We start from the raw sequence: 23,043 nt of genomic DNA, 5'->3' as shown, positions 1-23,043 counted from the left end.
AAAACATTGAATGAAACACAAGGAGAAACGAGGACTCACAGATACACAGAGGGGCACACAGGGGGTAATCAAATAAGGAACATCTTAACAGAACCTAGGAACCACGGCATAAATAAGGAACAAAATACAAAAATACAAGAAAACTAAGAATGCTGGGCCAATATGGCCCAGGATCATGACAACATTAACATTTGTATTACAATGATTGTTATAACCTCAGGTTAATCTTCTATTTACAGGTGGCAGAATAATCATATGATCTTTCATTGCAGGTGTAACCATGATCATCTCATACATATTGCAGTTTGTTGCTCATTATAGAGTTGTGCTCAAGTTAATAAGGGTTAAAAGCTACAGTCAGCGCGATGTCTGGCTGATCTATGGAGGGGAGAGGCTTCGAGCATGGAAGGCCGCACGCGCTTACACAACACTGATATCATGTTATTCTTTGTGATCTTATATTCAGTTATATCTTTTGTTATGTTTTAAGTAGTGGCAGTTGATTAAACAATATTACATACTTGCTTCAGAGCATTACACACTGATCACCTTAACAAACCTGGAAATCCTTGTAGCTGCAATGTTGTGTCTCCATAGGGGACGGTTGGCTCCAGGAGATAAGCGGGAGTCAGTGCCTGTCCTCGGGATGGAGAGAATGTTCCTTTGCTGTGTCAAATAACTGTCAACATTGATTGTATTGTACCTGTCTTACGCATGAGGGGGCGTTCTAATACCCTGATTTCATAAAACTATTGTGATGTGGTTTTTGAGGTGAGATCTGATGCTGTCTGCGTACGGTGTCCATCTCCCACGCGTGTGATCATTAAAATCATCGTTTGACTCAACCCGGCCGGACCAGTGTTGTTATTTTGGTTTTTCCTCTTGTATCCATCCCCAATATTTGAATCCGTAACAATGCATATAAGGCAAAACACAGAGCCTGTTTCTTTGAAATGGGAAAATCAAGAGATGTCAACCAAAACACCAGGAAAAGAATCGTGGAGCTCCATAAGTGTGGCTCAATTTTGAATACAATTTGGTGCCATTTACAATTAAGAAATACAGATAGTTTCTCTCTTTACTCTTAAAGTTAACAAATATGTTTTTATATTTATCAATCTAAAAAAAAGAAACATTTAGTCTGATTTGATATTACAATTAAAAAAGTGTATCTGTTTTTATCTGAAGAGTGTGTAAATATCTGGTTTCAACTGTAGATTTGATGATTGTCAGCACAAAGAGGGAGAGAGAGGAACAGAGATGGAACAAGAGCAGGTGAGACACACGTTAGTCAAATGGTTGTTTACCAAAAGTATCACCGTATCACAGGTCCTCATGTATCTCGTACCTAGTGTTCCTTTTTAGGTTTGTTATTTTTCAAGTTATATATTTATTAAGTTATGCAGGCTTGTTTGCACAACAAGGCTAAATAATTATATGAACTTTTCTCAATCTAAATAGTGGACTTTGGTAGAATTAAAAACTAACCTGAGTTTTTCAGAAACTACTGCAGAAACTGCTGCATATTCTACAGTAATTTTCCCACACAGCCATCTTTAGGATTTACAGAGAATCATCTGAAAAAACGTAACGTGAGTTTTCATTATGTGGTTCGGAATCACCAAGATGGAGATGGATAACGTTCCCAGCAGCACGTTTACTCTCTGCACCTCAACAACATAAAAAACAGTTCCTGTGTAAAGCCTTCATGATAATCCTCTGGCCACTCAGAAGCCAAAAAGCTTTGCCAGGTCTGATGAGCCTCAGTCTCTGTTATAGGATCAGAATTTGGTGTAAATATTATGACAGAATGGATCCACCCATTTTTTTGCACACTTAAATACACTAAGTACCAACCGAGCATTGTTTACATTCCACAGACTACTGGAGGATTGCTGTAGTTTCTTGAACTAGTTTAACATGAGTTCACTGTACTCAAATGGCCTCCACAGTCACTAGATCTCAACCTACGCCGACAGATTGGATGTGCAAGCATTATTAAAGGTCATAAAACCTGTCTTGGTGGATAGAAGGCTGTCACATTATATTGGTCAAATTAACGTGGGAGGTACTAAATGACTCATATGAAATATTTTATTTTCACAATAAGATTAATCTTTTATTTACAGATTTTTCCTGGAGATTCTTTAAAAGGCCCATGATAGGTTTGTAGCTTGAACCTATTCGCTGGAACGTTAAGACAATATAATTACACTGCTAAGCAAGACACAAGTAGGCAAACTTCTTCATGTTACTCGTGCACGGGAGAGAACCGGACAACCGCTTGACTCCAGTTGGTCTCGTCCGTTCTCCCATACACTGTCCTTTTATTGAGGTTACATGAATATGCATAAGTTCATTAACATATGACGTCTACATACAAACAAAGAGTACCTTGCCTGTGTGTGTGTGTGTGTGTGTGTGTGTGTGTGTGTGTGTGTGTGTGTGTGTGTGTGGACTGCTGATCAAAGGGTCAAACATCCTTGGTCAGGAAGAGGGTAGCCTCCCCCTCACCCTAGATGGTTCATCCTAGATAACACGGTGAGTAAGTCCTGCAGTTCATCTAAACAAAGAGCACTTAGACTAGAACAGACGCAACTACGTTAATCCTACCATAAAATAATAAGACACGGTATGACCTCTCATGCTCCCAAAGTGCTGTCTAATACACACAAAGTTTGCAGACTATCAAGGATCAAAACCTCTACCAATCTACAACTAATTACAAAACTCTAAGCATATATAAGTAAATATTTCTAAGCATAAATGACAATCAACAATACAAACTCTAACATTCCCCCGTTTTTTGACCTTTATGCTAGAAAGTTCCCAGTTATGCATACCTCATGTCTGACAGTTTCAATGTAAACATTTTTTTACTCAGCATATGTCAAATCACCCTAAATTACTGAAAAGGTACACAGTTTAATAAATGTATTAGCAGTTATCCCATTCATTGAGCTCATCTCATGGCAAACTGCATCTTACGAGCAAACAAAGAAATTGTTAATTTAATAGTGAAAATAAAAAAGTAACATTTTCAAAAACATCTCAGCTTGGTAATGCTTCCTCCAGGTGTGCACATCACATGTCTCTCTGCAGAGTGGTTTGAGTTCTGCAGGGCGTCATGAATGTCTCTTCCAGTTGTTTCCATCGTTGTCCATAGGACCAGAGTCCAAATGTATGTAGAATAAACATTCAAACATACCAGTTGGTTTTGTTGTTTGTCAACATGGTTCTCAGCTATTTCCAAAGCTGCAGACCTCTCAGCACTCTAGTTTTATGGCCTCTCATTACCTCACTTCAGGCCTTCGTCCTGTGAGGGGGATATTTATGACTCCTTCATTGTCCATACTCTGCAGAAAACACCTCTGTGGAAAGGGTGCAGGGTTGTCTTACTGCTATTATGATCCCAGCAGCCTTCAGAGTGTCATCGTATGCACAGTACAGTGGCACAGCGTTAGGTGATGTTCATAGGAAACTGCTGTTATCACCACCATAGCTTCTGGTTCCTGTGCTTTTCACAGAATCATGATGTCATCCTCGAACTCCTTCTACGCTGTCGATGGAGCTTGGCACGCTCCTCATCCCCTGAGTGTTTATGTTCCAACGCTGCTGAAGGTTTAAGGCAGAGCACGTCGTACACCTTAGTCGTCTTCCTCAGCGTCAATATTGAATCTTTCATTTTATTTAAAATCTCCTGGAAGCTCAGTAGCACAGCTCTCTGTGTGATGTCTGCTGTGCTGAAGATGATCTCTGATCCTCCTGAAGCCTCTCTCCTGGCCTCAGCTCCCATCTTGTGGACGATCCTCTCCTCTATTTTGCAGGCAGTTTCATGGTCCTTGCTGTGGCTCCAAGGTCTGATCTCATGATGGGCCCCAACCAGCTTGATCTTTGACCTCAACCACTGCCTGGCTGTCAGCTATGCCTGGAATGGTTCACGCTTCTCACTGGGTCTCTGAAGATTTCTCAGGAGATTACTGCTGCACCTGTATTTCCTTGCTAAGAAGAAAAACTTCTATTTGGAGAGCATGTCAACAATCATCAAACCACATTCTCTAGTTCAGTGAACTTCACTTATAGGCCATCAAAGCCTCATCTGAACATGGGTGCACCACTTGCATAGGTTTAATATTTGTAAATAAAACGGCTAATCACACAAATCACTGCAACAATAATAAAAAACATTGTTTAATGTTAATCCTTGGACTCCACCTCTTGACGCATGGACATTCCCATGTGTCAACTCACCAAACCTGGATCCCTGTCTTAAAGAAAAAGATTAGCTAGATCATATCCCAGGCAACATCAGGGCATCTCCTCCCCTGGAGCAGCACCACCCTGGACCTATAACCCTGCAATGAAAATGTTAGTGTGCTTTGCATATTAAGGTTGCTTAACACCTGGCTCTCCCAGGAGCCTGCATACACACCATCATGGCCTGGAAAGCAAAATCTGGAAGTGAAATCAAACTCCATACCTATAAACAATTGTATCATAAGGACAAGAAGCATTCAACATCAGCAAGACAAGTGTCATGTGCAGGTTTTCTCAAATCAGTAAACTACAATCATTTTCATAAGTCGCCTCAGACATGGATCATCCCATGTACTCAGGCAACATCAATGTAATCGGTGACTGCTCTTAAGCAAAGTCACTCCACTCATATATTATTTATTATTATTATGGGCTCAAAGTGGCCAGCAAAGAGCCCACAACAAACTATTCCATAAACACGTAAACTCTTATTTGTTTCACTCATGTCACTTGTCCGTTTCAGCTGAATCTTCCACAGCATTCTCAAAGAAACTAACATTAGCAATACACATTGACTGTAGTCAGACAGAGGTCAGACACAGGTCAACAGGTTCCAGAGGTGCCATAAAAACACCATAAAGTTAGCCATCTATAGCTGTGGAAAGAAGTAACACCAGTTCTCAACACAGGAAATTTCACACAGGTTATTCACATTATCAAAGTAACCTTCACATTTTCCCATCAACACAATGCAACAGCATCACCACTCATAACCTGTAAACACAGTTTTCCTCACACATAAACCCAGAAATCCTGTAGTAGGAAAAAACATCAACCAGTTGTCCTGGTATAAATCGCATCATCAATTCACATGAAGAACTGGCATGCTGTAAGAAAAGAAAATGCAAATATTAGCGCTTGCGCAGGCGTATGCATACTTTGTCACAGTTATCTCTGTGAGCAACACAAGCCTATGAATAACACACCTGATAAATGCACAGACACAGAAAATGGCATTTAAAAGGTTAAATCATCATGCAACCTCGAGTGTTGCTGTCATCTTTCTGCTCCTGTAAAAGGAAACACATGGGTTCATCTGCACCTTTGTCAGGTGGGGGTTAGCTTCACACAATCATGTTCAGTCAGTCAGTCAGTTATTTTAAAATTCTTACTCATTCACTCAGTGGTTCCTTCTTTTGCTAATTGTGGAAATTATCATCGCATTCGTTTCCACGCTCAGCAAAACGACGTTATTTCAAAAAGAAAAATAATTTAGACTGGATTTCCTCGTTGAATCCTTTTTGGGGGGGGACTCTCATTTCCTAATTGTCCCAAATAAGTGGCTTTCTCCTGAACCCATTTTAAATGTGGAGAAACTCACTTGCAACAATTTTCTTGACGACGTGTAACGCTTTTAATTCCCGACTTGCAGATCTGCTCAAAGAAAAGAAATTCACAAGCAAAAATCAGTGCTTGTTCAAAAATGAAAAATAAAAAATAACAGAGATTATCAAACCAAACTCTCAGTGCACTGTGAAAGTATCAAAATAAAAAGGCCTTGTTAAGTCATGACACAAACTCCTCATCATCTTCACAACAGGAGAAGAATCATCAGCTAGATTCACTCCAAACCAACCATCAGCTGCACAACACACAACATAACCCTAATGTCATATTAGCTATGAGTTTAATCACCCGGTCTGTGCTCTTCACTCATTTAAGCCACAGATCTATTTTATTCAATTTTTCCTTTTTCCCTTCATCATAAAACATGTGACATGCTGTCATGCACTTCACAAAAGACGTTTGTTCTGATGTATTCAGAGTTGTGTATCTAAATACAAGATTCACTCGCACATCAAAACAGGAAACTCAGTGTTTTAGAGTCTCCACTCAACACACAACAACTCCAACACATCTCATTCACTCGTACTAGAATTCAGTCACCTTTCATTAATCTAAAACCGATCAACTAATTTGCATATCAGCTATTAACCCACTAAGTTGACAGGACGACAGAAAAGCATGTTCAAAATAGTATCACAAAAGACAATTTCCCTCATACAGTAAATTACATGTGCTGCCTCAATCAAGCAGGAAGCTTCTCCCAATTTACCATTTTAACAACTAAATTTATTGTCTGATCACTGGTTGGTCAAACCAGGATCTTTTTTCCCACAAAAGTTAAACTGTTGTCCTGCAACCTGGAGAGTCAATTTTTTTTTTTTTGCATTGGATACATTCAGTATTTAATAACAAGTGTCTGCTAAATTGACACTAATTTAACACTGATGAAAGATAACAAGCTAATTTTCATTGCATGGGTGTTTGTGTTATTAGGCAGGTCTAATGCATGTCTGTGGAGCTGCATCTCCAGCAGAGCATGTTCTTAAAGCTGCCTTTCCTACACATTTCTCTGCTATTATTTAATCATTTCTTAACTAATGTGCTATGAGTCTTCATGAGTCATTTTGTGTTTGGAATTGTTAGTAGGGTTAATGCATGTTCTGCTTGTGTGTGTGTGATTTTGTATATGTTTCTATTTTCGCAATGTTTCAGACTCCGTCTCAATTTTCCAACTTAAGCAGTCAGTTTTCTTTTCCCCAGGTTTGCTAACCCAAATTTTGATTTCCCACATTAAATAATTCCTATGTGTTCTCACCTAGTCTTCTCACTCTGTTGTCCTCTCCCACTTCAACAGTCCCGGCAGTTCTCCTTCAGCTTTGTCCTGTCTAGTAGCTGAAGTGCTGCTGCTGCCTTCTTGGGCGACTTCTTAGCAGCTGCTGCCGGTTTCTTGGCTTTGGCCGCGGCGGGCTTCTTGGCTTTGCTCTCAGTAGCCTTGTTCATCTTGAAGGATCCGGAGGTCCTGGTGCCCTTGGTCTGCACCAGAGTGCCCTTCGCCACCAGACTCTTGATGGCGGTCTTGACACGGGCCTTGTTCTTGTCCACATCGTAGCCTCCGGCAGCCAGAGCCTTCTTGAGAGCGGCCACGGACAGGCCGTTGCGCTCCTTGGAAGCGGCCACGGCTTTCACAATCAGCTCGCCCACGCTGAGGCCGACCTTCTTGGGCTTGGAAGTCATCGTCTTCTTCTTCTTGGCCTGAACCTCGGCGCAGGGCGCAGGGCGTGTTTATGATGGAGCCTTTCCCACCACAGCGCTGGCACGTTGAACGCATCATGAAGGGTCCATTTCTTTCATGTCGCTAGCCGCATGTGGCTTGCCCGAGTCACTCAGTCCTTTTTGAGCATTTCAACATGCTGCCGCCGCAGAACCTGGCCTCAGATCCAGCAAGTTTAGCGCGCTGATCTCCAAAAAAGTCCCGAAAGCCAGAAAGGCGTCAAATAAGTGTCTCGTGCTGAGAACTCAAACAAAAACTCCTCTTCACGCTGCCATCTTGCTCGCCCCTCCGTGAAATTCAACCAATCAGACAGGAAGATGGGTTTGCTTTCTTCTTCTGCTGCTGTTTATCCACATTGCTGCTGCTTTGCTGGGACTTTTTGTGCTCAGGACTTGCTGCTGTCTCTTTATCATGTTATTGCTTTGGAGCTGCATTCCTTATCTTCAGGGAGGAGTGAGCTCGCTTGTGAGGTTGAGAAACACATGGCACTGTAAATAAGTCAGCCAGAAACTTGGCCTGCATGTTTCCAATGATGTTAAACTATAACTTTCTTCCGACTGCTGCATGTGGAAAATTGATTCAGGTCTGCTTTTCACCTGAAAGTGACAAACTAAGACATTTTCATTATTATCATCACTGCTTAATCAACACACATCTCTCTCTCTCTCTCTGTCTGTGTTTGTGTGAACAATCCTTTCTTAAAAGCAGAAAATGACATTGTAGTTGTTTTTCGGCTGATCAACACAAAACCTTTTTCCTATGATTATTTTTCATCTACAATATAAATTCTCTCTCTTTTTCACTCTTCTTTTTTTTTTTTTTTAAATAGCTGGTGACCTGCAAAATCACCGCTCTCACTCACAATCAGAGGCAATCACTTTTGCACAGTGCACAAAAACACTGTGATGTCAGACACATTCACACTCACTTTGTCATCTGCAAAAATAAATCACATGGCTGATGATATGTGCCATGGTGATCCGTAAATATGATCACCAGTTTATTTAACTATTTTTCAACCCAACAAACAAATAATCAAAAACATGATGCTGATGTTATGAACACTCTACACACAAGTCAAGATGCAGGAAAACTGCTCATGGAAACGTTGCACACTCCAGTTATCACAGTTATCATAGCGCTGTTTCCCTCTCTTAGAGTAGTTCTCAGACAGCTCTCGATCTGATAATGTGTAGCCTGCTCATCAGCTCAGAAGAAAAAAAAAAACTGCAACGCAACATCACACAGTAGTTGCTCTGCCCACAGCGGCAAAGTCTTACACTTTCATATTCAACTCAGCTTCTCCATCATGTACTTTTAGATGTTTCATACAGGGTTGAGCATATTAGTTGTTTTCACAGATGTGCTCTATATCTCAACAATGGCTCATAATAAGACGACAGTCTTCCACACAGGTCAAGTGCCTCTATGCACATCATTAGTTTAAATATTTACCTATATCACTTCACCTCACATGTCATTGTACTGAATTTAAGCAACCACAAGCTTAATGTAGATTACTTTTAACAACTATCCACCTCAATTAAATCTATGGTCTGGCACACAGGCTGCTGTCGATCAGGGCAAGCTAAAGAATAAACATTGTGTCAGCAAGGGGTGGGGGGAAAGCCATTCACCAGAGCATATCTTAAGTGCTGCTGATGTGGGCTGGCCTTCTCCACACGCTCTCCAAGGCTGGTGTGTTTTCTGAAAACTTCTAACATTTGAATCTCTTCCATTTATAAGCCTGCGATTAACCGCACGGCTCAGGTCCGCGTGACCGCGCTCACGTGAACCCGCGCAGCTGTGGAGCCGTCGCTCTCTCTTTTTTTTTACATAAATACTTTGTGCTGCCAGGAGCAAAGTCCAGCACAAACGTCTGTCTCCCTCCGACTCACTCTTGGTTGCTTAGAAACCCGTGATAACAACAACAGTCGGTGTCACAGACCACATGTTCTGCTCCGCACACACAACAACAACAACAACGACGACGACAATGACAACAACACAAAATAGGCCTACTGTCCAGCACAATCTGGACCCCGCGGAACTTCTCAACACCCCACTGAGCGGTGGAGAACTCACTACAGTACCCCACACAGCGGTCTGTATTTCGCCCCACTAAGACGGCGAACCAAAAAAAGTTCGAACTGCGCAACTCTGCGACTTAATGCTTCTGTACAAAAAACCCCACTGAGCGGCCTTGTACATCGCCCCACTTAGACGGCGAATTTTAGCCCCACTAAGCGGCCACGGACAACGCCCCACTGAGCGGCGAAGACGTAATTTTAGCCCCACTAAGCGGCCACGGACAACGCCCCACTGAGCGGCGAAGACGTACAGTTATAGAGTTGGACTCTAAACTTACTCGGTGTTGCTTAGCGTGTAATATCAGCCTCGAATCCCGCCAATCGCCATTCATCGAGGAGAAAAGACATACAGCGAATCCACAGGAACTTCCTGGCTGACGTCAGTCTTTCAGCGTGTCCCTCCTCCCCTCGGTGAATGCGATTCCAGGGCTCCGGCATCGAAGGACCAATTAATGATAGGTTTGTAGCTTGAACCTATTCGCTGGAACGTTAAGACAATATAATTACACTGCTAAGCAAGACACAAGTAGGCAAACTTCTTCATGTTACTCGTGCACGGGAGAGAACCGGACAACCGCTTGACTCCAGTTGGTCTCGTCCGTTCTCCCATACACTGTCCTTTTATTGAGGTTACATGAATATGCATAAGTTCATTAACATATGACGTCTACATACAAACAAAGAGTACCTTGCCTGTGTGTGTGTGTGTGTGTGTGTGTGTGTGTGTGTGTGTGTGTGTGTGTGTGTGTGGACTGCTGATCAAAGGGTCAAACATCCTTGGTCAGGAAGAGGGTAGCCTCCCCCTCACCCTAGATGGTTCATCCTAGATAACACGGTGAGGAAGTCCTGCAGTTCATCTAAACAAAGAGCACTTAGACTAGAACAGACGCAACTACGTTAATCCTACCATAAAATAATAAGACACGGTATGACCTCTCATGCTCCCAAAGTGCTGTCTAATACACACAAAGTTTGCAGACTATCAAGGATCAAAACCTCTACCAATCTACAACTAATTACAAAACTCTAAGCATATATAAGTAAATATTTCTAAGCATAAATGACAATCAACAATACAAACTCTAACAGCCCACAATTTCATTTTCTCAATAGTTAACACAAACTTCTCAAGATCATCTGTGCATGTCTGAGTACAAATCCAATCCAGAAAATGAGTGGGTGACAAAGAGGTAACAAATACTGAACTTACTGACCAGCTACACATAGATCCCAACAGGACAGCTCCAATACCACAGTTGCAAATGTGTCTGCATTCATTTTTAGTATTTGTGCTTTTCCTTGTTGTCTTTTGTCGTGGAATTTTGTAAATAAAGTCTGCAACACTGAAAGAGCTGTGATCAAACTGTCACGGACTGTAGTAGGACTCAGGCACAGAGCAGAGGTCAATGCAAGAAACAATATTTATTTACAAAGTCACCAGGTACAGATATATAGAGTGAGGGAATAGCGGGGGTCCAGGGTCATAAAGGAAAGTCCGGGAAGGGAATCACGTTCACTCTTGCTCCTCTCTTCACAAAGGTTCACACGTCGGGTTGGTCACGGCTCCGGGGAAACTGTGCACAGAAAAAGGTGGGTTACGCTAACGCAGAAATCACAGACAAACTTCACAGAGCTAGAGATGACAAAGCTGAGATTCACTAACGTGTCTCACACAATCATCCAGCGATGAGACTGTCTGCGTCCCTGCCTTAAGTGTCCAACCTGTAATTGGTGCCTGATGAGACACAGGTGTGTACGCCGAGGGCCTGAGCCCGCAGTGAGCTCCGCCCTGGCGGGGAGGCAAGAGGAGAACGTACACAAAAACACATGTGGCCTTGTCGAGCCGGCCGGGCAGACACGGGGACCATGACACAAACTATTTATTACTGCGCAGGAGAATATACATACACACTCCCAAACATGACAGGTTCATAGTAATGAGCATTCTAACCTCGGGACAAGCATGTTTATAACATCCCACAAACTGTATATCGTTTCAGTTACAACAGTCTTTTGTCCAGCCTGGGCTGTTGCTGCACAAACAAGACTCCCACTATCCTTTCCCAGGCCACCACCTGGCGCTGGCCGTGCACTTCATCCTTCTGAGCAAAACAGTTAACAGATAACATAGTGAAACATTGTTAGGCCTAGCTAAGCAGTTTTCACAAGCTCATGCTGACACATACTTGCTTCATCTTAAGCAGGTTATACAAAAGTTTATACAGAAATCATACAGTGAAGATGTACCAAAAGCAGCATTAGAGCTTGTGAAGCTTCAGATACTTTAGACACAATAGCCTGCAGAGACCTGGCCTGATGAAGTAGCTCGCCAGAATCGCAATCACAAACAAAATTACATTTATCACCAAGGTTTTACCCAAATGAGGAATTTGTCTGCTTGTCATAGTGCGCCAGTGGTACAAAACTGAATACATGTCTCTCTCTCTCTCTCTCTCTCTCTCTCTCTCTCTATATATATATATATATATATATATATATATATATATGTCATCAAATTCCTGTAACACTATTTCCTATAAAGACAAAGGCCCAGTCAGCATTTACTCACATTTGCACAGAAGCCTTCTATATGGTGTTTTGTTTCCATGGCCACTGTGTCTATGGAGATGGTGTTTGCTTGGTATTGCAGTTCTGTGTGTCTCAGTGCATATTGAATCCTTAGCCAGATTCTAAGCAGTACCAAACATTACAGTGATTTGCTGTCATGTGATTGACTGGTTAGAAATTTGCCTTAACACGCCGTTTAACAGGCGTGCCCAATAAAGTGGCTGATGAGTCTAGGTTGTTGGCTTTCCAAAATCTAATTTTACTGACACTTCAGATCCTCCATGAATGCCACCCGTTAACTTGCTTATATAGAATTAAAGAAACATTAGACAAAGACAATTGCAGTCTTTGGCATTTCGAGTTTTTATATACACATGTTTCATTTCTAAACAGCTTGACAAAGGGAGTGATCACAGATGACCAGTTTTGGGACAATGTGTTCAAAAGGATGGGTTGTCAGGGTTGAGCTTGTAAGCCAACTCTGAATACACTGCTTGTCCTTCTTCTAACATTTTCACACTGGAGAATGGAAAACTGGGTGTGAATGTAGCATTTGTGGAATTGTTTTTCTTGAGCAATATTGGATTTATTGGAATTTTAACAATGACTGAGTTTAATGTGCTAAAGGGACAGATAAATATTGTATAATTTTACAGTTTTTGAATCTAATAATGTAAATCATACAGTCGCCATTGTAGGATTGTAGTTTTGCGTTTAGCGATATTGCAAAATGTTTTTCAGCAACATTGTGGTAAGAAAAAAATGTAACAATGTTTTTTATTGCTACTGAGTTCCATTTTTAGTTTTAGCATGAATAGTGAAGCAGGTGTTGTTCTGATAATAAAAAAAACCACAAGAAAAAAGAAGCAAGCACAGCACATCTGTGCAGCAAGATAAGATAGATGCTGTTTAAATCTCAGGTTCATGTACCACACTTCATGGTTTAATAGCTTACAAATAATATTAATGTTGGTCATTTTTGGGACCTGTTTTCATCGTTGTTTTGTTTTAAAAGTGATGTTTTTGTGGTTTGTGGTGTACTTTGATTTACGCAATGTGTTCCATTTTGCAAATGCAAGAAGTATACAGCACCATGATATCCTGTAAGATAAAACAGCGGTTGCCAGGGCGCAAGTAAGGTTTGTCAGTCAAATGCACCCTTTTATCATGTTTTTCTTTACCAGACAAAAGAAAAATGCAAAAAACTCAATCACTGTTCAGTCACTTGTCACAGTTTTATAGATGTTGATAGTGATTTACATGGTTAAAGAAGCTGGAGCAATAAAATGTAGATATATATATACAAATATAAAACTGATGTAAAAATTTTGACATTCAAATGATAGAAATCCAAGACCTTCAAAACCACAGTATAGAAGTCTTATTTTCTTTTTAAAAAACTTGTGTTATATGTTACATTAATTGATTAATCAAGAACTTAATCCGACTGATTTGATTGGATTATGGTTTCATGCATAATTATATTGTGCCTTACCCCAACAGACTTATAGGACACCCATGATAATCAGAGCCAGGGTACCAACATTATACTGTATGTTTCAAAGAGATGAGATGAACATCTTGCATTATTGATTTATTTCATCATCTATTGGTGAGATCTTATTAAGTGCTAAGTGTCTTTTCAGTGATGACTACTTTGCTTTCTGTGCAGGATTCAAAAGCAGCTGGGTTGAGCTTCTCTAAAGTCGTGGCAGCGTCTGACTTTCGGGAAATCCTTGAAAATGTTGATGACATGGAGTGAGTGAAGATAAATGACACGTGGTCCTCTGCCAGAGCACTCTCAAGTACAAAACATATGGACTGCCGAAGCTTCTTCGTGAATTCTTCACACATGAAAACATAGAGGATGGGGTTCAGGCAGCTGTTCAGAAAAGCCAGACTCACAGTCAGAGGACCCATGATTCTAACAATGTTCCTGAGGTCTGGGTTATTCACAGCCTTTAATTCTATAAAGTTAAAAACATGGAAGGGTAACCAGCAGATGAAGAATGCAAAAATGATGGAGAAAATGATTCTGCGAGATCTCCTTCTCCTTGTTCTCTGCATGCGCATTGCACGGATCCCTATGGCCACATAAGAGATGACTATTACCAGGAATGGGATCACAAAGCCCATAAGAAAGCGAAAAATGTGGAGACTCCATTTTTGTTCATGTGTCATAGAATAACCACAGTAATATGTCCCATTATCTCCTAACACGGTGCGAAAAGTGGCATAAGGAGTGCTGCAGATCGCAGCAGTCACCCAGATACCAGCACATATGAGCTGAGCTTTGCAGACTGTGCGTTTGTTCTGTGCCCACACCACCACCCAGATGGACAAACAACGATCCAAACTTATAGCTGTCAGAGTAAAGATGCTGGCAAACATGTTGACTAAACTCACAAAGTTGTTGAGCTTGCACACGAATTGTCCAAAAGGCCACTGGTGACTCTGAGAGAGAGAAATGACTGAGAATATCAGGAAGGCTGTGAAAAGGAAGTCAGCTATGGCCAAGTTAAGAAACCAAATTGAGTTTACAGTTTTCTTCATTTTGAATCCAGTCACGTAGATAACCAGAGCGTTGCCCAGAGTTCCAACTATAAATATCAAGCAGTACATGATAATGGCGGCTCTTTGTATGTATGTCGAAGCTGATTCCAGTGTAGATTGACCTGTGAAGTATTGTATTATTATTTTAACACATAATATAATATAATATAATATAATATAATATAATATAATATAATATAATATAATATAATATAATATAATATAATATAATATAATATAATATAATATAATATATACACGCACACACAAAATAAGTGCTTTGCAGATTTTATATATGTATATTAAAGTATTGGCACATGATCTATGCACCATATCACAAGATCATGCGTTTCAGTTTGTGTAACTTAACATGTGCACAGCTTTAACTAAATTTCTGTTTTAGTGAGAACTGACAACAGGCATGTAAGTATCTTACCAGTCCCCATGTTTCTTTTAGCTGAGAGATTCTGTCTTTACTGCCTCTTCTAGAAGTCTTTGATTACTCTTCCCTTTTAGTTTACGCGGTAGCAAATGAAGCAACGCACGCAGAAATGAGCTGATAGAAAACCAGCAACACCCCAGAATATGCTAATGCTGCAACACTTTTGTAATTATGCTTCAAAAGTGGGAGACGCCTTACATGTGTAATACTGTACAAGGTCTGTCTTGTTATAGTGTGTGGTTTCCAACATTTTAGTTCTGCTATGCAGTCTTTAGTAACCACTTTCACTATCCTACCCAATCACCCTCACTCTCTGGCTTATCAGATGGGCATGAAAAACAACAAACCAACAGTAGCTGTTTTAGAAATCTATTGTTCTGTTTGTCACAAATTCACCAAACATCAGTATTGTGGGATTTGCTAACATCAAATGTCAGTTGTAATAGTAATAACTAGTAAAATACTAGTGCGATTGTTATTCATTTACCGATAATATTGTAATCATTGATGGAAAGATGGGAAACGTGGTGTGCTCTTATTTATTTTGCTAGCAGTATATTAAAGGGAAGCCTACACATGTGTGTTTTGCTGATTTATTTATTTTTTTCTTAAGCTTCAGTTATTAGCAATTGTTTGGTCGACCCAGCTGCGCAGGTAGGACACACGAGAATACACAGCAGGGGTGTAGACATTGCAGTTAGAGGTTCCCCAGGACACAATACCAGTGAGGTACCATACACCACTGCTCTCACAGACCAGAGGGCCACCAGAGTCACCCTAAAGTAGACAAAGGGGATGTTTTTACTTTGTTGATATAAAAGAAAATATTATATTTTTATCATGCTCTTGATATTATTCAGCAGTGATGCATTTAATTTCTGCATTTTCTGAAAATTCTGAGCTACCCCCTAAAATTTGACCTTCTAAGAGTATTTCTGATCATTGTCATAATCATTTTGAAGTGGTTGTTACCTGACAGGAAGACACTCCAGAAGCACCAGCACAGATCATGGCATCAGTGATTCTGTTGTAACCCCAGTAGCTCTTGCACTGATCAGGGCTGATCAGAGGCAGGGCGGTCTGCTGGAGGAAGCGAGGGCTTGCTGAGAAAAACAAAAAAAAGGATAGGAATAAAAAGAATTAGTCTAATTGCAAACAAAGTCTTTCACATTTTTCTCCAGGAACTATGCAGCAGTGTATATTATTCATTTATTTATCTGCATTACCTTTTTGTAAACTAAGTTTTTTACACCAGTGTATTGTGAGATGATTATCTCAATTTACCCGTTGGAAAAAAACTCACATGTTACTCCAGTCCGGCCCCATCCAGTGGTGACACATTTGGTTCCAGAGGGGATGCTGCTGGTGGAAGACATCAGGCACACAGGTGACACACGGGAAGTATACTGTGCTGGGGAGGACAGCCTCAGAAGAGTGATGTCATTGTTAAAGTTCTGGGAGTTGTAGTAGGGGTGAGTGATGGCCTAGATGAAGAGGTGAGGATAAACCACACACAAATATAATACGATTCAGACAAGGGCTTTGATGAAGACAACTTTCATTTGTGTTGTATTATAGCTCACCCTAGAAATGTACATGACCTGAATTGGCTCGCTATTGTACTGCCGATCATGTTCTCCCAGGATCACACGGTGGCGTGATGGACTAAAAAAAAGAAATAAATCAGGTGGATGATCAAAGTGTTGGAAGACTTATTGTGTTGCTACAGCACTCAAGTGACTTACTTCACACCGCAGTGAGCAGCAGTGACAACCCAGTACTGGTTGATCAGTGAAGCTCCACAGAAGTGGAATCCAGTGCTATCCTGCAATAAAGAAAAAAAAATATCTGTAACAAACTTCTACATTTTAATTTAAAATGAAATAAGTTGTTGTAAATTGTGACTGTAGCAAAACCACATTGTTTGTGAGTAGTAAATAACTGAAACTACCTGAAGCGAAACCTGCCAAGGCCAGGAGCCAGACACAGCATTTTCCCCGTTCACAATCTTGTTGTATCCACTCACTTGGGGCTTGATAGCAGGCACTCCACACCCTGAGACCCAGTGACATAAAAAAAGCTCAAAGTTATTTGACAAAAAGTGTCAGAGTTAATTCTGTATGTATTTTTGTACTTGTCTTTTTTGGTGGTGCACAAAATGCTTAACTGTGTTTCCCATTTTCGCACACAGCTGACCAGTGTGTAAAGTGTTTACTTTTGTGCAGCTAGTCAAACAGCAAGAGTAAAATCCACAACTACCACCACAGATCTCAGAGTGTGGTAGCAAATTTCTTTGTCATGAAATCACAAATCACTCACCCAATGCAGAGGCCACAAGAGCAAAGCAACTGATGATCAAGAACATGTTTGTGTTTCGGTTGTGATTCCCGAGTTTCAGATGTGGGGCACACTTGCTTTTATATGCACATCCAATACGCTTGACCCTGAACTGCATGTGTAGGTCTTCATGCCCCACCCACAATCCCCCCTTTCATGTGCCCACAGTATGGGAAAATGGCATCTGGTGATAAACTCAGTTTTTGCTGAATTCTAAATTTATTTTGCTAAAAGGCAAAAGCACCAAGTTGTCATGTAATAGACAGGAAAAACCTTTCATTGACCTTTGATCAAGATGTTCCAAGGTACATGCTCTTGCTTGCATCTTATCTTTCAAACTCACACATTTACAGTCAACATCTCACCTCTTTTTAACATCGACCTTCTTTCATTGTGGCAATATTTCCTGTAAATATTTCTTGTTAATAGGCAGGAAAAAGATACTGATCAGATTACATGTGGTTCGTTTACAGGAACCAGTTTTATCTGCACTTTTCTACAGCTGCAAGTTGAGTGTCTCTGTGCATACCTTAGTTTCACAAATGAGAAGATACACACGTTAAAGTTTTCAAATCAGAATTTTACTGTTGATATTTATTGATTTTTTGCATAAAAAAGCATTGATACAAAGGTGTGACTTTTAAACTATCTAAATATGCATCTGGATATTGAATGTGATGTGTGCTTAGATATTGCAAAACATTTGTTATAAACTTGACTAGATATTTATCAGATGTGTACTAGGTAAGGTGAATATCTATTGGCAAATAGTAAAAAACACTGAGTTCAGTCAACTTCCTCGATAGTTGGGCCAGAAGAGGAGCCACCTCCTGCACCGCCAGGGAAGCCACCGGGCATTCCTCCTGGCATTCCTCCTGGCATTGCTCCTGGCATGCCCCCTTGATATAGTTTAGAGATGATAGGGTTGCACACCTTCTCCAGTTCCTTCTGCTGGTGATCATACTCCTCCTTCTCTGCCATCTGGGGAAAGAAAAGAGCAAATATACTCTACTATGACAGAAGGCTTTGTGGGTCAGGAGTTGACAGGAAGCATATGACAGGAAAAGGAAAAAGGATATTGATTCATAACTTTGATACAATGTAATGCTCACTGCTTTCACAATTTTAGATAAAGAGGAACCTCGGTCTACTTTTAAGGCATGGCTTTTTACCTGGTTTCTGTCCAGCCATGCAATGACTTCGTTGCACTTGTCCACAATAGTCTTCTTGTCCTCTGGGCTGATCTTGTCTTGGAGTTTCTCATCCTCTACGGTGCTCTTCATGTTAAAGGCGAGAGATTCAAGGGAATTCTTGGCTGTCACTTTCTCCCTCTGGACTTCATCCTCAGCCCTGAACTGCTCTGCTTCCTGCACCATGCGCTCAATGTCTTCTTTGCTCAACCGGCCTGTGACAGAATTAAATTTTTTTCCCCTGCATTCATGTATAGGATTTGATTTTTTCATAATAAATTTGCTGCTGGATATATGAATTAGTATGTATTTTTTCATAATTGTACCTTTGTCATTGGTGATAGTTATTTTGTTCTCCTTTCCAGTGCTTTTGTCCACTGCAGACACATTGAGAATGCCATTTGCATCAATGTCAAAGGTCACCTCGATCTGAGGAACCCCTCTTGGAGCAGGTGGAATACCAGTCAGTTCAAACTTCCCAAGGATGTTATTGTCCTTAGTCATGGCTCTCTCACCTTCATACACCTGAAAACAATTATTCATATTGTAGCTTAATGTATCAGAGTCAGGTTTTAGTGTACACAAGTACCTAGAATGCAGCTGGGCATAAGGGTTAAACAGTTACACAACTTTAACCCTGATGTACCTGAATGAGCACACCGGGCTGGTTGTCTGAATAGGTGGTAAAGGTCTGGGTTTGCTTAGTGGGGATGGTGGTGTTTCTCTTGATAAGGACAGTCATTACTCCTCCAGCTGTCTCGATTCCCAGGGAAAGGGGTGTGACATCCAGCAGGAGTAGGTCCTGTACATTCTCAGACTTATCCCCAGCCAAGATGGCGGCCTGCACAGCTGTGGAGATTTTCCACAAAGTTAAACTGATTATGGTTTCAGTCAGCAGCTCTGTTTTATTGAGCCATAGTGCCAATAATATAGCCAAATATATAGTGATAAATGCTGCAGAGACCCACCTGCACCATAGGCGACAGCCTCATCAGGGTTAATGCTCTTATTGAGGTCACGACCATTAAAAAAGTCTTGGAGCAGCTTTTGAATCTTAGGGATACGTGTGGAGCCGCCCACCAGGACAATATCATGGATCTGTGTCTTGTCCATCTTGGCATCCCTCAGGGACTTCTCCACAGGCTCGAGGGTTCCACGGAACAGGTCTGCATTGAGTTCTTCGAAACGGGCCCTGGTGATGGAAGTGTAGAAATCTGTACCTTCATAGAGCGAGTCGATCTCGATGCTGGCCTGGGTGCTGCTGGAAAGGGTACGCTTGGCGCGTTCACAGGCTGTGCGGAGGCGACGCACGGCTCGCTTGTTGTTGATGATGTCCTTTTTGAACTTGCGTTTAAACTCAGCTGTGAAATGGTTCACCATGCGGTTGTCAAAGTCCTCACCGCCCAAGTGTGTGTCACCAGCAGTGGCCTTCACCTCAAAGATACCGTCCTCAATAGTCAAGATTGACACATCAAAAGTACCACCTCCGAGGTCAAAGATAAGCACATTGCGCTCCCCACCGACCTAAATTGAGAGGAGAGAATTACAAAGAGGAAGCCAAAATAGCAAAAGCTGAACATTTTAAAATTAGCTTACCTTCTTGTCCAGTCCATAAGCAATAGCTGCAGCAGTAGGCTCATTGATGATGCGCAGTACATTAAGGCCAGAGATGGCCCCAGCATCTTTGGTGGCTTGACGCTGGGAATCGTTGAAGTAAGCTGGAACTGTGATGACTGCATTGGTCACAGGCTGTAAAGAGAATAAGACACTAAGTTAATATTGCTTCTTTTTTTAGATCTGAAACTGCAAACATGAAAACTGTAAGGAACCACTTTATCTAACTATAATTTACTATACAGACACCACAGACACTAGATAACCTGGGGAACCTGCTTCATGTCAAAGTCATTAAACTTCAGTGCTATTATATTTTCAAGAAGTATTCATATTTAGAAAGATTAGCCAGTTTAGTTTGCTGATAGTTGCAGGGTTTTTTTCCTGCATAAAACCCAACTTTTCCACCTAATTTCAACGATCCTGTTATCCATTCACTTTTATCTACCTTGCCAAGATATGCTTCAGAAATCTCCTTCATTTTGGTGAGGACCATCGAGGATATCTCCTCTGCGTAGAAGGTTTTGATCTCACCCTTATATTCAACCTCCACTTTAGGTTTGGATGACTCATTAATGACTTTGAAGGGCCAGTGCTTCATATCAGATTGTACCACGAGATCGTCAAACTTACGACCAATCAGACGCTTTGCATCTGGAAATAGATTTAATGGAAAAAATTCGAATTGGTTAATGTAATGTTCAGTTTGGAGTGTATCGACAATATTTACGTGGTTATAAAGTGAGGACACAAAGAATACTTTTATTTGATCACTGCTTCAACCGATTTGTCGGTTGGGTATTGGAGTTCTTACCAAATACAGTGTTGGTTGGGTTCATAGCCACCTGGTTCTTGGCGGCATCTCCAATAAGTCTCTCTGTGTCTGTGAAAGCCACATAACTGGGTGTCGTCCTGTTTCCTTGGTCATTAGCAATGATCTCCACTTTGCCATGCTGGAAGATTCCCACACAGGAATATGTGGTGCCTAGATCAATACCCACTGCTGGTCCTTTAGACATCTGTGACACAGAAGAGAAACGTAGTACTGCAATCCCACATTTTTGCACATACTCATCATTATTGAGCCAAGGATTATTATCTGTTTGTATTTTTATAGTTCTAACATTTTCTGTGTGAAAATGTTATTTAAAATGTTACTGTAAGCATCTAGAAAGGTGAACCTGGTGCTGTTACATAAGCCCAGACACCACTACCACGTGAGGTCCGGTTTGCGGTGGTGTGCTGTCACAGTACCACAGTGACTTAAATGACCAGCTGACACTTGAAACATATACTACTGCTCTTCTGCCTTGGCAACATAATACTAGAGTGTCTTACTCAAGCTTTTAAATGTGCTACACTAATCCTGCAGTAGTGACCGGTGTATCTATTTTCCGACAGCTGGCTCTAAATAGCTTTCACTTATTATATAGAGTATCCTCATGTCTGCATAGTAATGAGTGGACTGTGACAAAAAATCTTCAGGGATCAGTTAATCAGAGACTCAAACCTGGCCTGGTTCCTTTTAAAACTAATGATGTGAAAAAAGAAATGGACAGCATTGACATTCAGAAGGATTAGCAAAGTAGTCCTCTTATTATCACAGTTCTTGGAGTCGTGTTTTGAATTAATTGCCAAACTAAGGGAGCAAGACCCTTTTAGGAGCTGTGAAAATCACAAACACCCAGTTGATTATTACACTAAATCACAGAGCATAACGTTTCTTGGCTTATCTCCTGTTTTCTTTCTGCAAATGTGTCAATCATTGTTCCTCCAAGGCTCCAGATATGTTGCAAACAGAACTTATTATTGAATTATCACTTGTTATCCAGTTGGGTAACACAGAGCAGAAAATGCTGACAAACTGTTGTGGCAGCACTGTACCAACATCTGAAACTTGTTGCAAGACTGTTTTTACATGGAAATTAACCACCCACACAGAAACCACCCATGACCTTTGTGGAAATTTGAGAAACGTGAGCACTTTTCTTCATAGAGAATTAGATTTATTTTGTCATGCGATTGTTTGAAAAGAACCATGCAAGCCTCACTTGTTTGTGAATTTGACTTCTGCCAGTTAGACGTTGAAAGCAGTAAGCAAGACAGACTATGAAGCAAGGCCAGAAAGCAATTTATGCTTTTTATTCTTGTTACCTTTGCTGTTGAATTTTCAGCGCTTGACAGTTTACAGAATTAAAATGCTTTTTTTTCGCTCAACACCCAACACAGCCGTCTGAGCTTCTCTCCAGCACTCCTTTCCCCTCTTCTGGCAGGCAGACTAAGAGGACGAGTGTCAGTTCCCCAGTGTATAAAGAGCACTGTGCAAGGAGAGAGGGTGTCAGGTGATCCCATTGAGGAAAGTTCTCGATCCACGTCTTCTCTCTCCGAATCTCCAAATAGATTTCTATGTAAAAGCCTCTATTTTTAACTCTGTGGTTCTCTCCCAGTTTTACAGAACATAGGCATTACAGAACATGCTCTGTAATGAAGAAAGGTAGTTCCTGAACATTGATAATTAGGTTCACATACTCCATAAATGGTGATGAGTGAGGACAAAGTTTTTTATTAAAAACAGCTTGTAAATATTGCATGGTGCACATTACCATGTGTCCCGGTCCCGTACCAGCAGACTGAGAGACAGCTTTTTCCATCAGGCCATCAGACTGCTGAACACGTCATAGACACCTCAGCTTCACTACTGGAACTTCAACATTATGCACTCCACACTGTATATAAATGCCACTTGTTTTGCACATATTCAATTCTGTATATTTTATATATTTTATTATTATTATTATTTTATTTTATTTTTTTACTATTTAATTTGTAAAAATGTGTATACACACACACACACGTAGGAAAATATTTAGTATA

At 40.9% G+C, this 23,043-nt stretch overlaps 3 protein-coding genes and 1 pseudogene across 4 annotated transcripts; all 4 read right to left on the bottom strand.

Moving 5' to 3' along the window:
• Positions 1–2,376: 2,376 nt before the first annotated feature.
• LOC146698423 (histone H1-like) lies at positions 2,377–9,052 on the bottom strand (annotated as a pseudogene).
• A 1,521-nt stretch (positions 9,053–10,573) lies between these two features.
• LOC146698422 (chemerin-like receptor 1) lies at positions 10,574–15,540 on the bottom strand. Of its 2 annotated transcripts, none has more exons than XM_085473506.1 (3): positions 15,023–15,540; positions 11,129–14,708; positions 10,574–11,039 (listed from the first exon to the last, which is right to left on the bottom strand). In XM_085473506.1, exons 1-2 carry the CDS (start codon positions 15,030–15,032, stop codon positions 13,657–13,659), a joined length of 1,062 nt encoding a protein of 353 aa, XP_085329632.1. In that variant the 5' UTR covers positions 15,033–15,540; the 3' UTR covers positions 10,574–11,039; positions 11,129–13,656. The 2 variants fall into 2 exon arrangements, with proteins under 2 accessions (XP_085329632.1, XP_085329633.1); XM_085473507.1 differs by having other exon boundaries at positions 11,138–14,708.
• Positions 15,541–15,609: 69 nt separating this feature from the next.
• LOC146698421 (chymotrypsin-like protease CTRL-1) lies at positions 15,610–17,432 on the bottom strand. The gene is made up of 7 exons (XM_085473508.1): positions 17,348–17,432; positions 16,980–17,083; positions 16,774–16,853; positions 16,612–16,693; positions 16,332–16,512; positions 16,001–16,131; positions 15,610–15,805 (listed from the first exon to the last, which is right to left on the bottom strand). Exons 1-7 carry the CDS (start codon positions 17,391–17,393, stop codon positions 15,644–15,646), a joined length of 786 nt encoding a protein of 261 aa, XP_085329634.1. The 5' UTR covers positions 17,394–17,432; the 3' UTR covers positions 15,610–15,643.
• A 492-nt stretch (positions 17,433–17,924) lies between these two features.
• hsc70 (heat shock cognate 70) lies at positions 17,925–22,475 on the bottom strand. Its single transcript, XM_085473504.1, has 9 exons — positions 22,324–22,475; positions 20,984–21,188; positions 20,618–20,823; positions 20,152–20,304; positions 19,524–20,079; positions 19,202–19,404; positions 18,882–19,080; positions 18,538–18,770; positions 17,925–18,346 (listed from the first exon to the last, which is right to left on the bottom strand). The coding sequence occupies exons 2-9, from the start codon at positions 21,186–21,188 to the stop codon at positions 18,152–18,154; spliced, it is 1,950 nt and encodes a 649-aa protein (XP_085329630.1). The 5' UTR covers positions 22,324–22,475; the 3' UTR covers positions 17,925–18,151.
• Positions 22,476–23,043: the final 568 nt, after the last annotated feature.

Source organism: Copadichromis virginalis, linkage group LG11 (assembly GCF_057382275.1).
Source record: "Copadichromis virginalis isolate Kocher_CV1m ecotype Utaka linkage group LG11, C_Virginalis_male_GT1.1, whole genome shotgun sequence".
Taxonomy (NCBI): Eukaryota; Metazoa; Chordata; class Actinopteri; order Cichliformes; family Cichlidae; genus Copadichromis; species Copadichromis virginalis.
Note: the sequence above shows the minus strand (reverse complement) of the source record. Positions and strands in the feature narration are given on the sequence as shown.

Coding starts and splice junctions, on each gene's coding strand:
- LOC146698421 (XM_085473508.1), bottom strand. CDS start 17,393: ATGTTCTTGATCATCAGTTGCTTTGCTCTTGTGGCCTCTGCATTGG. Junction 16,694..16,773: donor GCTGCTCACTGCGGTGTGAA/GTAAGTCACTTG, acceptor TCTTTTTTTTAG/TCCATCACGCCACCGTGTGA. Junction 16,132..16,331: donor GGGCCGGACTGGAGTAACAT/GTGAGTTTTTTT, acceptor TGTTTTTCTCAG/CAAGCCCTCGCTTCCTCCAG.
- hsc70 (XM_085473504.1), bottom strand. CDS start 21,188: ATGTCTAAAGGACCAGCAGTGGGTATTGATCTAGGCACCACATATTCC. Junction 19,405..19,523: donor GGCTGTCGCCTATGGTGCAG/GTGGGTCTCTGC, acceptor AAATCTCCACAG/CTGTGCAGGCCGCCATCTTG. Junction 19,081..19,201: donor AGCCCGGTGTGCTCATTCAG/GTACATCAGGGT, acceptor AATTGTTTTCAG/GTGTATGAAGGTGAGAGAGC.